Consider the following 13,846-nt stretch of genomic DNA (forward strand, 5'->3'; position numbering starts at 1 on the left):
GTTTAATATTCAGGTCACATGATATGACCATGGCAGCAGCAGCAGCAGCATCCCTGCTTATCTGAAACATCTAGTGGAGGAGAGAAAAAAAGGGAGAGCAGGAGAAAGAGAGAGAGAAAAGCAGAACCTCTGAGGCAGCCACACTGCACCGGTGTCAGGAGAGAAAAGCGTGTGTGCGGGGGAAGCCACCACTCAGGAGCATATTCAGAGACAAAGAAAGATTCATGTTCAAAGGTAGGTGGTCCATGCTGATGCTTGCACACTCGCGTGGTTTGGTCAGGGCTCAGGGATGTCGGAGGGATCCCCTGATGTTGCCGGCATATTGCTCCCTACACATGCACACGCACAGAATGGTGACTTGTCAGTGCTGCAGAGATGAGAGAGAACGTTTTCTTCATGCCTTTTTCTCTCAATGGCAAAATTCTGGTGTCAAGGAGAGAGCGGGGCGGTTGTACTGGTGACGGTGAATAGCAGTCACCAAGGCTGCTCTGAAGGAGGGAAATAACCCCAGCAGCTGGTCCAGGGGTGGGAGAAACCACAAGCTGCTTTGTAGCTGGCTTGGCCCTTGTCGATTGCAGATGGTTGCGCTCTGGGCAATAGGAATGTCCTGTTCTAATCCCCAAGCATCCAAGTGGGACTCAGTGGGCAGGCAAGGAAACCCAGACACGGGTGAGGGCCCTTAGGCTGATATGGGATTGGAAACCCATACTCCTGGGCCCCAGGTCAGAGCACTCTTCCAGGCTGCCTCGTGGCACAGCTGTGCAACAAACCCTTTGGGACATGAGGATGGGAAACAGAGTGCAGCCAAGAGCTTGAGGGCTCTGGGGAGATTGGCAGCATAGGGAAGAGAGGTGTGTGCTGATGTGGGGCTGAGGGGCAAGCATGGGAGAGCATAGCTTCCTCCTGAGGACTGGCTCAGGGGTAGGGCATGCTCCGGGGGAATGCCCCAATGGTAAGATCTTGGAGACACAAGGTGGGTGAGGTAATAACTTGTATTGGACCAACTTCAGTTGGCGAGAGAGACAAACGTTGGCACTTACACAGAGCTCTTCTTCAGGTCAGACTTATCAGAGCCTGGATCAGCTTTCCAAGGGAACCCTGTCGCCTGAGCTGTTTCAACCTAGAGAATCGAGAACCCCCTTACTGCAGCTGAGGTGGAGATGGGGAGATGGCCTAATAGTTCTTCCTCCTTTCTAGTTTCTGTATTTTCCAGTGAGGCTTCAGTGTGCTAGATTTCACTGCAGATTGGAGAGAGATGGGCTACGGTCTAGCCCCAGTACACCAGGTGGTTATTAAAGGCATATTAAGGAAGGCTGGCTTTGGGGAGGATGTAGCAGCCCCAAAGAGCTGGAATAAGTCTCTCTGTCCCACTTGAAATATGCTTGTCCTTAGTGGGGGGCGGGGAGGGGGATGAACTGATCTTGTGGCCTCCTAGTCTAATGATTTAGATCGGATTGTCCTGCACTATAAATTGTTTGTATTGTACAGACATACATGCTGGAATAAATGACCCCTTGGTAACTCTGGGACCTAGATAAAAATGAAAGGCATCCCTTCTAAAGCTTAGACAAGCGAGAAAAAATGATTAACCGTGACATTTCTCTAGGTCTGAATTAACGAATGTTAATGTCTGCAAACCTCATGGAGATTTGGCTTAAACAATAGCCACCTGCTTTCTCAGGGGCATACACTAATGTGTGGAGGGCCAGACTGTGATTTGTACACTAAGACCCCTTTATTCCACCCTGGCAGTGTAAAAGGGGCCTTAAAGTGTGTGTAGGTGTAATTACCTTGCCAGGGCAGTGTAAGGGTGCTGTAGTGTAAATGGCAACGCTCCCAATAGTCCAGATTCCCCTTGGCTTCAGTGTCAGGATCAGGCCCTTCCTGAGTAGAAGGAGACACAGAATAAGGCTATAGATGTATTGTCTGAATAGTAAATAGCAGTTTGTTTCTAGAGGCTGGATTCTTTGTGGTTTGAATGTTTCCACCCCTCCCTCCTGATGCCATTCAGACAAAGAACAGGAAGGCCGGGGGGGTGGGGGGGATAAGGAGCCTTTCATATTTAGGTTACTGGTTCTAATCTTCCCCTGGGGCAGTGATGACTGAAAGTCCTTACCATCTGATCTCTGTTCAGCAGCCTATGCGTAATGAGTTTGCCGGGCTCCATCCAGCGTTGAGTGGCTGCTGTAAATAGAACAGTGATGGACATGCTAGATGAATGAATATTAATGATGCTGAATTAGTAGCAGTCACTATTATTATTATTATTCATTATTAGCACTTACATAGTGCTTTTCATTCATAGATCTCAATGAGCTTTAAGTGTCAGGGTCACAGGGCTAGCTGCACCTCAGTCCCCTTTCCAGTCTTTTTGAGTGCACCCCCACAGTGTTCAGCCTTGTGCCTTACCTATCCTTGAGTAGGAGGACTTGTGACACCTTAGAGACTAACCAATTTATTTGAGCATAAGCGTTCGTGAGCTACAGCTCACTTCATCGATGAAGTGAGCTGTAGCTCACGAAAGCTTATGCTCAAATAAATTGGTTAGTCTCTAAGGTGTCACAAGTCCTCCTTTTCTTTTTGCAGATACAGACTAACACGGCTGCTACTCTGAAACCTAGCCCTGAGTGGCATCTTGCAATTCTCCCACTCTTGGACCGGGATCTGGGTACAACACCCCGTCACCGTGCAGGTCTGACTGGACACCTGCATCTCTTCCCTTGGGGAATCAGTGCTACAGTGATCAACAACCTTCTTATAACAACTATGTTTATTAGGCCAGTCTCACCCACCTTGTCTTTCTCTGTTTATTAGCACATGGAACAAAGCATTAGAGAAAAGGATGTAAAACAAAGAGTCAGCATGGTCTCATCTACACCTCTACTTCGCTACCATTTGAATGAAAGAAGCTTTCCCCCTTGAGTTCCAGAAAAGAACAGAGCCAACTTCCATTTTGTTGGGAAGCCAAGGAACTCTTGAAAGCCAGGTTGGTCCCAGCTTGTGTCTCAGGGCTTGTCTACACAGGGACAGTCAGGAAAGCTAAGGTGAACTAACATAAGGTGTGAAGTTAAAGCATATTCGTTCAAGTGCATTTAGCTCCTGTGGGGATTCTCTCATTCAGAGGGAAAGTGGCCTTAGTCCTCTGTAGCTTAATCCACAGTGAACTCAAACCACTTTCCTCCTCAAATTAGGACCATCCCAGTTAGCAGGGATGTCTGGTCCCCTGCTGCAGCTCAGGAACGAGGTGAATGTCAGCGCTTTGTGGGCTTGGAGACAGCAACATGATGTTGGGGAGCGTCTGGGTCTGGACTGAAGGGCATTGGCAGAGCTACAGGGATGCCCATGACCAGGATATCCAGGAGAAGGAGTACCAGGTTAAGCAAAGGGGGCCGGGGAGTTGGCCGGTTGAGCTCTGCATGTTTCATCTGATACCTGGACTTTCCTGGCTGGCAACAGCTTTGAGAAAGCTGGCAAAAGACAACAGCAGCCTTGAGGGAAGCTTTGTCAGCATAAAAAACTGGTTGTGATGTGCATGGGAGTGACTTCCAGCTGAGAGCAGCTCAGCTCAGGGGCTATTGCCTCAACTTGGGGGCTACTGCAGCCTCCTTTTCGTTTAAGGAGATGCGACTTGCTAGGCTGCATCAGACCAATGGTCCGTCCAGTCTCTTGTCCACCCGCACCACTGTTGCAGGCTCCAGAGGAAGGTACAAACAACTTCTAATGCACCTCCTCGGTTTAGAAAAGCAGGGAAGGGTGATGACTTCCTGACAGCCCTTTCCCTTGCAGGCAAGGATGGGATGAAGGCTAAATGGATCTCGGATTCACCATATGTTTGGGTTTCTCTCCCCCACCAAAGCTGTGGGAGGCTGTGTGGGCTGGAGCACAGGACTAAGCATCAGGAATCCACGAGTCCTGATCCTGCCTTTGCCACTGACTCCCTGGGTGGCCTTGGCAAGTCATGTGTGAGGGCCTTTTCAAAGGGCTCCTATGCGTGCCCTGGAGAAGACTTGGGCCCCCAGACAAAAGGGGTGTTTTCAAAGCAGAGTGTGGGCTGTGCCAGTTCCTTGAAAATCTGCTCTTGGTACTGGGTGCCCAAACTACATTGGGTGCTCAGGTTCAGCCTCGTGCTCAGCCACGCTGGGGTTATCGAACCCCCACTGTGATATGATGCTCGGGTCTCCAGCAACAGCTGTTATCCCTAGCTTGGAATGTCCTTGCCTCCTTCCCCCCACACCCCCAGCTCCAAGATTTGCTCAAGACATTTCTGCAATTCTCTCATGAGGCACCCATGGCCTGCTGTGACAGCACAATGACATCAGCAATCCTAGCCAATCAGGGCCCTCACTAGGCTCCCAGTTTGGGACTAGGCAAAGAGCTTGTCAAAAGTTGGAATTTCTTGTTTGCAGGAAATGTTGACGTTTTGAAATGTCTTTTCATTCTGATCTGGAATCAAAACCAAATATTTCTGAAATTTCCCAGCAGTCAGAAAATCTGAAAAATGTCAGTTCTGGGAAATTTGAATTTTGTTTCTAAATTTCCTTTTTATTTTTATTTTATTTATAGGGTTTTTTTCATTGTTATAGCTTTATTATTTATGCATGTAGTCATGCCACATTGGTAGTAATATGCAGTGCTACAGGCATGTTATAATATGACCTTGTAGCTGAAACTTTCAAAGTGTCGCACTGTTTCATTGCAACACAAAGAGCAGAGGTTCTAAATAGCAGCTGCCCTTAATGAGTTTAAAAATAAAATAAAAATAGAATATTTCTACTATTCTATGATGTCATACCATGACACATATCCAGACACCTCTTTCACCATGTCTGCCTCAGTGTTTCTCCCTCTGGCAGAGGGATGGGAGCGGGGAGCTGGAGTAGATCAGTCCTACTCTGGAGGTTTTTAATTCTTAACTTTGGTTTATTCACAGTATTTACAAGGTGGGCCTGAGGGCTGGCCCGAGTAGTTCTCTTAAGCAAAAAATCCCACAACACACAAGAAATACATCTCCTTGCCTCCACCTGAGCACTGCTTTGTTATGCTGGCTTCTGGTGGCCAACACTTCCCAAAACAAAAGTAAATTCAGTGTTTCCCCTACAGGGAGGAGAACAGTTGTCCGCCTTTTCTGCCTGCTGCTGTTTGTTTCTTCTCTCTCTCTCTTCCCCCATTTCACTGGAAAGGGGATGTTTAAAGGTCACCAGTGGCTCCTAATTAGACTCAGGTGTCTCTAACTAACCTGAGATAACCTTTTTTCAGTTCCTAAGAACTTCGCCACCCTAGGGCAGATATATCTGCCATCCACCACTCTTACAGCGGGGCTGGAGGACAGGGTGTCTGAGTGGGTGTGGAGGTGGATGGGGCTACTCCGGTGCCTCTGCCTGCGAGGGAGGGCACTGGTGCTCAACCAGATAGTCCTGTCCATGCTCTGGCACTGGCTCAACACCCTGACTCCAGCCGCAGGGTGTCCTGGCTGATATCCAGAAGCTAGTTCTGGAGTTCTTTGGGCCAGGACTGCACTGGGTCTCTGCAGGGGTTCTCCATCTACCCCTAGAGGAGGGAGGGCAGGGCCTGAAGTGTTTACGCACCCAGGTCCATGTCTTCCGCCTCCAGGCCCTGCAGAGGCTCCTTTATGGTGCAGATAGTCCGGCGTGGAGCATACTGGCGCACGCATTTCTGCGCCGCTTCTGAGGGCTCCGATACGACTGGCAGCTCCTTTATCTCTATCCGAGAGGTCTTCTACCAGGACCTCCTCCAGACCTAGAAACTGCTTTCAACCACCAGGTCCATGGCGGCCACCATGGGAGCAGATCTCCTTGCGGAGCCCCTGCTACACAACCCCCAGCTCCGAGTGCAGGTGGCGGAGTCCCCCTAGGTGCGCCAGAGGTTGGTCCTGGCAGAAGTGACCAGAGTTGGAGACCTCCTGGACTATGACCGGGGAGACTGGGTGGATCCCGTGATACTTGCTCAGCACACAGGGCTCTCCACCCTTCGTAGTCCGCAGCACGTACTTCAGGAGGTGAGGGCAGCCTTACTGCCCGCTGTTCGGGTTTACCTCGAGCAGGTCCTGCAGGAGGGCACTCCTCACCCACCCTGCACCCCGGGCCCTCCGGACCTTTCCATCAGGCCCCTGCCCAGTGAATCCCACCCATACACCGCGAGCCAGCTGCACGATTTGCAGCTGGTTCGCTTCCGGACCGTGCCAAGGAAACATCTGTACATGCTCATGCTTCACATCCTTCATTTCCTCACCCTCATGTCCCGCCCGAATACGAAGTGGCAGGACCTATTGCCACCTGTTGAGAGTGAGGAACCCTGGTGGGCCAGCCTATATTCCACCCGAGTCCCAAGGCCAGCCAGGGATATTAGTTGGCGGCTCCTCTACGGAGCCGTGAGCACGGGCGCGGTTCACCCCCGTCCCTGATGCCTGCCCCTTTTGTGGTGTGAGGGATCCCTGGTGCACGTATACCTGTAGTGCCCCAGGTTGCAGCCCCTGTTCTGGCTCCTCCTGAACATCCTTTTACGTTTCTGGCAGCACTTTTCCTCTCACCTTTTCATATACACACACCCTATCCGTGGCCCCACAAAGTCGCGGGACGTCCTCATCAACTTCCTCCTGGCGATGGCCAAAGTGACCATCTACAACACCAGGGAGAGGAGGTTGGCTGAGGGGGTTCTTTGCGACTGTGGGGCCTATTTCCAGTCCTCCCTCCATTCACGCATCCCGGCGGAGTTCCTCTGGGCGGCATCCACTGGCTCCCTTGACATCTTCAAGGAGCAGTGGGCGCTGTCCAGGGTTCTCTGCTTGGTGTCCCATCAGGTTCCCTTTGTTTGACCCTTTGATCTTTACACCTGTCCCTGTTACATTTTTGGTTGTCTCTTGTAGCTATTTGAGTTCCTGGACCCTGTGGATCCTCCCCTAAATCTGTGGGAGGGTCCCTTAGCAATGGGCGGGCTTGCACCCACCACTTCCTGGAACCCAATAGGACCGCTCTTACAGCTGCCAGGTCTGACTTTGTCAGCAGTAGTGCAAATTATTATATTATGCATTGTTCCCACCAGCTTGTCATGAAATAATGTAAACATAAAATACAAATGGGGAAGAAAAGAAACAAAATGTCAAATGCAGAAACAAAAATTACAAATTCCAAAACAAAATTTTTCCAGAATGAAAATATTTTCACTTCAAAATATTTTTTCTGCAAGAATTTTCATTGGAATCGACACATTTTTGATTTTTGACACAAATGGCCTTTCCTGTCAGAAAATGGTTTTGATGGAAATTTTCCAACTAGCTTTGATTGGGAGCTCAGGGGGCTTTCAGAGGGGTGTTTGGTTGCCCCCAAGATGCCTGAGGATACAGCACCAGATCTTAAAAGGTATTTAGGAGCTTAACTCCCATTGGAAGTTGGGCTTCTAAATACCTTTGAAGACCTGGGCCACAGAGTGCCTGGCAGGATTTTCAAAGGTGACTGTGAATTTCCTGGGAGTTCAGAAATACCCACTAGATTTATATTGGCATGTGGAAATCACTAGTTTACATATTCTAGAGAAACTGAGGCACCTAGACGTGAGCAGTGTAAAAGCAGGCTATTTTCAGATGCAGTTGCGGAGAGACAAAACTCACAGCATCTGGGGCAGGTGACCAGGGAAATGACAGAGAGAAAGGGACATAGGTGGGCAGGAGGAAGTAGGCAAAAATGCCCCTGAGCCCTCTCTGCCACCCCCTTTCCCCATCTCTGTGGGCTCAGGCTATAAATGGGGTAAGTGCTGTAGGGGACAATGGCAGGACACATGGGTTGTGGCAGCGTCCTGGGTATCTAGCTACTATGGCCATGAATACCTTCTTTGCATCACATACAGCTACCTACTATAGACCACCAAATCAGGAAGAGGAGGTGGATGAGGCATTTCTAGAATAAATAACAGAAATACCCAGAACATAAGTCCTGGTATTAATGAGGGACTTGAACTACCCAGACATCTGCTGGAAAAGTAATACGACAAAACACATTTCTAGTAAGTTCTTGGAATGTACCAGGGACAACTTTTTGTCCTAGAAAGTAGAGAAAATAGAGGGCTAGCATGTTAGACTTGATTCTGACCAACAAGGAGGAATTGGTAGTGAATCTGAACATGGAAAGCAATTTGGGTGACAGTGATCATGAAATGAGAGATTTCATGATTCTAAGGAAAGGAACGAGTGAGAGCAGCAGAATAAAGACAATGGACTTCAAAAAAGACTTTAACAAACTCAGAGAATTGGTAGGTACGGTCCCATGGGAAAAAAAATCCAAGGGGAAAAGGAGTTCAAGAGAGCTGGCAATGTCTCAAGGAGACAATATTAAAGGCAAAATTGCAAACTATCCCGATGCAAAGGAAAGATAGGAAGAACAGCAAGAAGCCAATATGGCTCCATCAGGAGCTCTTTAATGACATGAAAATCAAAAAGAAATCCTACACAATGTGGAAACATGGACAAATTGCTAAGGAAGAGTACAAAATAATAGCATAAGCATGCAGGAACAAAAGCAGAAAAGCTAAGACACAAAATGAGTTACACCTAGCAAAGGACATAAAAAGCAATAAGAAGAGATTCTTCAACTACATAAAGAGACGGACAAAGGAAAGTGTAGATCCTCTATTTAGTGAGGAAGGAGAGCTAATAACTAATGGCATCAAAAAAGCTGAGCTGTTTAAAAAGGTTATTGGTGACCAGATCCTCAACACAATTAATATAAACAACAAGGGGAAAGGAATCCAAGCCAAATTAGGGAAAGAACAGGTTAAAGATGAGTTAGATGTATTCAACTCAGCAGAGCCTGATGAAATGCATCCTAGGGTCCTTAAGGAGCTAACTGAAGCAATCTTGGTATCAGTAGGAATTATTTTTAACTCCTGGAGGACAGGTGAGGTCCCAAAAGACTAGAGAAGGGCAAACATAGTACTGATCTTTAAAAAGGGGAACAAAGAGTACCAGGGAATTATAGACCAGTCATCCTAACTTCGATACCTGGCAAGATACTGGAACAAATTATTAAACAATAAGTTGTAAGCACCTAGAGGATGATAGAGTTATAAGGAATAGTCAGCATGGATTTGTCAAGAACAAATCATAGCAAACCAACCTAATTTCCTTCTTTGACAGGGTTACTGGCTTAGAGGATGGGCGAAAGCAGTAGATGTGATATATCTTGATTTTATTAAGGCTTTTTACACAGTCCTGCATGACATTCTCATAAGCAAACTGGGGAAATGTGATCTAGATGAAATTATTATAAGGTGGGTGCACAACTGGTTGAAAGACCATATTCAAAGAGTAGTTATCATTGGTTCGCTGTCATACTAGGAGGGCGTAGGTAGTGGGGACCCATGGGGGTCAGTCTTAGGTTTGGGTCAATATTTTTATTAAAGATTTTGATCATGGACGGAGAGTATGCTTAAAAAATTTGCAGATGACCTCAAGGTAGGAGCGATTTCAAGCACTTTGGAGGACAGGATTAGATTTCAAAATGAATTTGACCAATTGGAGAATTGATCTTAATTCAACAGGATGAAATTCAATAAAGATGAGTGCAAAGTACATCACTAAGGAAGGAAAAATCAAATGCACAACTACAAACTGAGGAATAACTGGCTAGGTGGTAGCACTGTTGAAAAGGATCTGAGAGTTATAGTGGATCACAAATTGAATATGAGTCAGTAATGTGATGCAGCTGTGAAAAAGGCTAATATTATGGGGTTTATTAAAAGGACTGTTATATGTAAGACCCGGGAAGTAATTGTCCCACTCTTTTTGGCACTGGTGAGGCCTCAGCTGGAATACTGTGTCCAGTTCTGGGCACCGTACTTTTGGAAAGATGTGGACAAATTGGAGAGAGTCCAGTGGAGAGCAACAGAACTGTTTAAAAAACCTGACCTATGATGAAAGCTTAAAAAAACTGGGCATGTTCAGTCTTGAGAAAGGAAGACTATGGGGGGTCGGGTTAACAGTCTTCAAATATGTTATGGGCTGTTATAAAGAGGACAGTGACCCATGCTCACTGAAGGGAGGACAAGAAGTAATGGGCTTCATCTGCAGCAAGGGAGATTTAGGTTAGATATTAGGAAAATCTTTCTAACTATAAAGATAGTTAAGATCTGGAACAGGCTTCCAAGGGAGATTGTGATAGCACCATCATTGGAGGTTTTTAAAAACAGGCTGGATAAAGACCTGTCACGGATGGTCTAGGTTTAGTTAGTCCTACCACAGTGCAGGGGGCTGGAATTGATGGCTTCTTGAGGTCCCTTCCAGCCCCACATTTCTATGATGCTATAAGCATATGCATGGCATAGGTACGATTTCTATCCTTAGAGGGAGCATTGTCTTCCGTGCATGCTCACCCTCTGGAAACTACGCTCCTTTAAAGAGTCTCAGGTAGGACACCCAAACATTGACACACACCCCCTAAATCACTGCCACTTTTGGCCTTAGGACTTGTCTGCACAGGGAAATTTACCAGAGTGGCTGTGGTGGTATAATTATGTGGCTATAGTTATAACTAAGGCTATGTTTATGTCACGAAGGTCATGGAAGTCATGGAATCTGTGACTTCCAGAAACCTCCGTGACATTCTCTGTTTCAGCCCCAGGGGCTGCAGGACTCTGGAGCTGACAGCTAGTGGGGCCCTGGCAGGGTACCGGGGACAGCAGTGACAAGTGACGGGGGCCTCCTGCAAAGTTCCAGCGACAGGTGACAGACTCCTGAAGGGGCCCTCCTCAGGGCTCCAGTGACGGGTGACAGCCTCGCGTGGCGGGGGAAGGGGGATGCTTCAGGCAAGCAGCTGGGGTGTCCCATTTTCTCTTTGGGAAATATGGTCACCCTGCAGGTCCCAGCTGCCGTAGGTGAAAAGGGAACCCCACAGCTCCCAGCCACCACGGTGGTGGGGGAAACCATGGAGTTGCAACAGCAAAAGTCACAGATAGGTCACAGCTTCCGTGAATTTTTGTTTATTGCCTGTGACCTGTTCATGCCTCTGACTAAAAATAACCATGACAAAATCTTAGCCTTAGTTATAAATGTATACTGGTATAGTTATGCAGGTAAATTTCCCTGTGTGGAGAAGCCCTTAATGTTTGTACAGTGCTTTGAACGAGGAAATGTTAAGCAGTTCCTCAGTCACTCAGACCGGCTCTTCCTCCCAGACCATCTCTGTCTTGAAATACTCCTTGAAATTCTTCCTATCCATGACTCTTTCTTACCCTGTACACTTATTTTTGCTGCAGCCCATGATGTTGGTCATTGGTGCCTCTGGCTCAATGACAGGGTGTGTGGGCCCCAGATGTCTCTTCCTCCAAAGCAGTGGCTGCAACATGCCAAATGGTAGCCATGCCACAAAACTGCTCACCTGCCATTTTGGATTGCCAACTTCCTGAGGTGTGGCTGGGGCAGGGGAGAGCAGAGGAAACAAGAGCTCGGAGGGATTGATTTAAGGGGATAATCTATCATTTATTATTTATTATTTAGATTGGAGTAGTGCCCACAACGTGCTGAGTCCTTTGCAAAGTCCAGACAAAAGAAGACACTACCCCTGCCCTGGAAAGCTGGCAATCTAAAAACATACGAGCAAAGTGAGCAGAGTGGTGATAGGACAACAGCTTACAAGGATCACGACTGTTTTTGTTTTTTAAAATAAACAAACTAAATTCCCCCACTTTAGCTTCCCTTCCAAATTCAACCCTTATGCATTCCCCCCATTCTGATTCCCAGTGCTAGTTCCAGTGTGCATACACTCCTCCTGCCCAGCAATCCTTCCCGCCATTCAGCCCCCTTCCCTCCATGTATGTGAGCAGTTCGTTAATGAGATAAAATCAGCGATTTAGAGAAGCAGATGATTTACTATCCTAAGCAGAGCTTTCTCTAACCCAATAAAGGAAAAGAGCCAGAGACTCCATGAAACCCAGTAAGGACTTCGCTATTGTCTATCTCTTTTACATGGAAGATGCGGGAGAGAGAGATTGAGCCAGCTAGCTTCTTTCTTTGTAGGCACTGCGGAAGTAGTAGGTCTCCAAGAGTACTATCAATGAGAAGATAGTGGCCTTCTGGACCAGCTCAGAGTGGGCGTCCGTTGCTTGTGGAGAGGGTGGCATGGAAGAAAGCACAGAGGTGTATGTGAGGGGGCAGACGTTCCAAGAGGTGGTGCTGAGGCGGTGGTGTAAGGAGAATTCATTTCTTATCTGTACGTTGCACCAGCTAATGGGGGGAGGCACTTGACCTCCCCATGTGACTCTGCCCCGCCCCCAGCCCAGGCCCTGTGCACTCCCCCTCTCCGCCCCATGATCCATCCCACGTTACCAAAAGCAATGGAGGAGGCACAGAGCCCCTGGCATCTGGTTAGCATCCCTGGAGCAAGGGAGATTTAGGTTAGATATTAGGAAAAACTCTAACTCTAAGAGTAGTTAAACTCTGGAATAAGTTTCCATGGGAGGGTGTGGAATTCCCATCACTGGAGGTTAAGAACAGGTTAGACAAACACCTGATATGGGATGGTCTAGGTTTACTTGGTCCTGCCTCAGTGCAGGGGAGTAACCTCTGTGTTAGTTGATGGCAGCCATTAACCCCTTCCAGCACAACAATACCCCTCCTCTCAGCTCTGCCCATCACCCCAATCCTGTGTAAAAATGCTGACACCCTGAAAGAAAAAGAAAGAAAGAAGGAGAATAATGTCTACACTGCCACTTATATTGGAATAACTTATGCCGTTTAGGGGTGTGGAAAAAACATGCCCCTGAGTGACATAAGCCCAGGTGTGGACAGTGCTATGTCGGCAGGAGAGCTTCTCCCACTGACATAGCTACCGCCGCTTGCCGTGAGTGGAGTCATTATGTCAATGGGAGACCTCTCTCCCACCGGCACAGAGCGGCTACTCGAGAGATCTTACAGAGGCGCAGCTGCATTTGTACGGCTGTGCCACTGTATGATCTCTAATGTAGACATGGCTGGTAGGGACCTTAGACCTTAGTCCATCCCATGCTTTGCTGCACGTTAGGCTACCCACATTTGCCATCCTTGCCTGTCAACTGCCCTTCTCTCCAAATCTTCCCATTTCATGTCGAGGTGCTAAATGTCATTCAGAACTGTTCGTTTCCATGTCATTTGCGGTCTTCCTCTCTTTCTTCTCACATTTTCTGGCGTCCATTCAAGGGCGGCATTTGGTCAGCGTTCTTTTCCTATTCTCAGCACATGTCCCAGCCACGGATGTCTTCTTTTGTAGATTATTTGTGAGAGGGTGCCTTGTCCAGTCATTTTTCTGACTTCTTCATTCATCTTCCTATCGCTATATGTTATTTCCAATATTCTTCTCAGACATTAGTGTTGAAATGCATCCAGCTTTTGCATATCTTTCTTGGTAAGTTGACATGTCTCACTGCTATATGTTGTGATGGTGATAACAACTGCTTTGTAGACGTGCAGTGTGGGGACTCTCCCTATCAGCCACGTTCAAAGAAACTGAACGTGGCTGGTAGGGAGAGTCCCTGAAATAGAGGGGGATTGGAGAGTGGCACAGGGAGTCTGTGCGGGGAATGGATGGATACAAGGAGCCACTGGGGTGCAATGAGCTCTGCCTACACTAGCTACAAAGTGTGCAACCCCGTATAGATGGAAGAACAGGCACAGAGAGGTTAAGTGACTTGCCCAGAGACATGCGGTGAATCTATGGATGAGTAAGAAATAGAAGCTGCATCTCTGGTTTCCCACGCTCCTGCTCTAATAATTAGCCCACACTCAATCTCTCCTTAAAAGAAAGAGAACTGCATTGGCTAAGTGACAGTTAAGGAGGGCTATGATAGCAGAAATAGGGTGCTATAT

The 13,846-nt window shown here is 47.6% G+C and overlaps 1 protein-coding gene across 6 annotated transcripts in view; it reads left to right on the forward strand.

The window, feature by feature from the left end:
• Positions 1-13,846, forward strand: part of SEPTIN3 (septin 3) — a 39,308-nt gene that overhangs the window by 5,587 nt on the left and 19,875 nt on the right. The window contains exon 4 of one of the 6 annotated variants that reach the window (XM_043544328.1): positions 2,815-3,625. The exons of 3 other annotated variants lie outside the window; for them this stretch is intronic. In XM_043544328.1, coding sequence (XP_043400263.1) covers positions 2,815-2,834 — 20 coding nt within the window. In that variant the 3' untranslated portion in view covers positions 2,835-3,625. Of the gene's footprint in view, positions 1-36; positions 235-2,814; positions 3,626-13,846 lie in introns of those variants that run through there. 2 more of the 6 variants (XM_043544326.1, XM_037882850.2) reach the window with 2 other exon arrangements.

This window comes from Chelonia mydas, chromosome 1, assembly GCF_015237465.2.
Source record: "Chelonia mydas isolate rCheMyd1 chromosome 1, rCheMyd1.pri.v2, whole genome shotgun sequence".
Classification (NCBI taxonomy): domain Eukaryota; kingdom Metazoa; phylum Chordata; order Testudines; family Cheloniidae; genus Chelonia; species Chelonia mydas.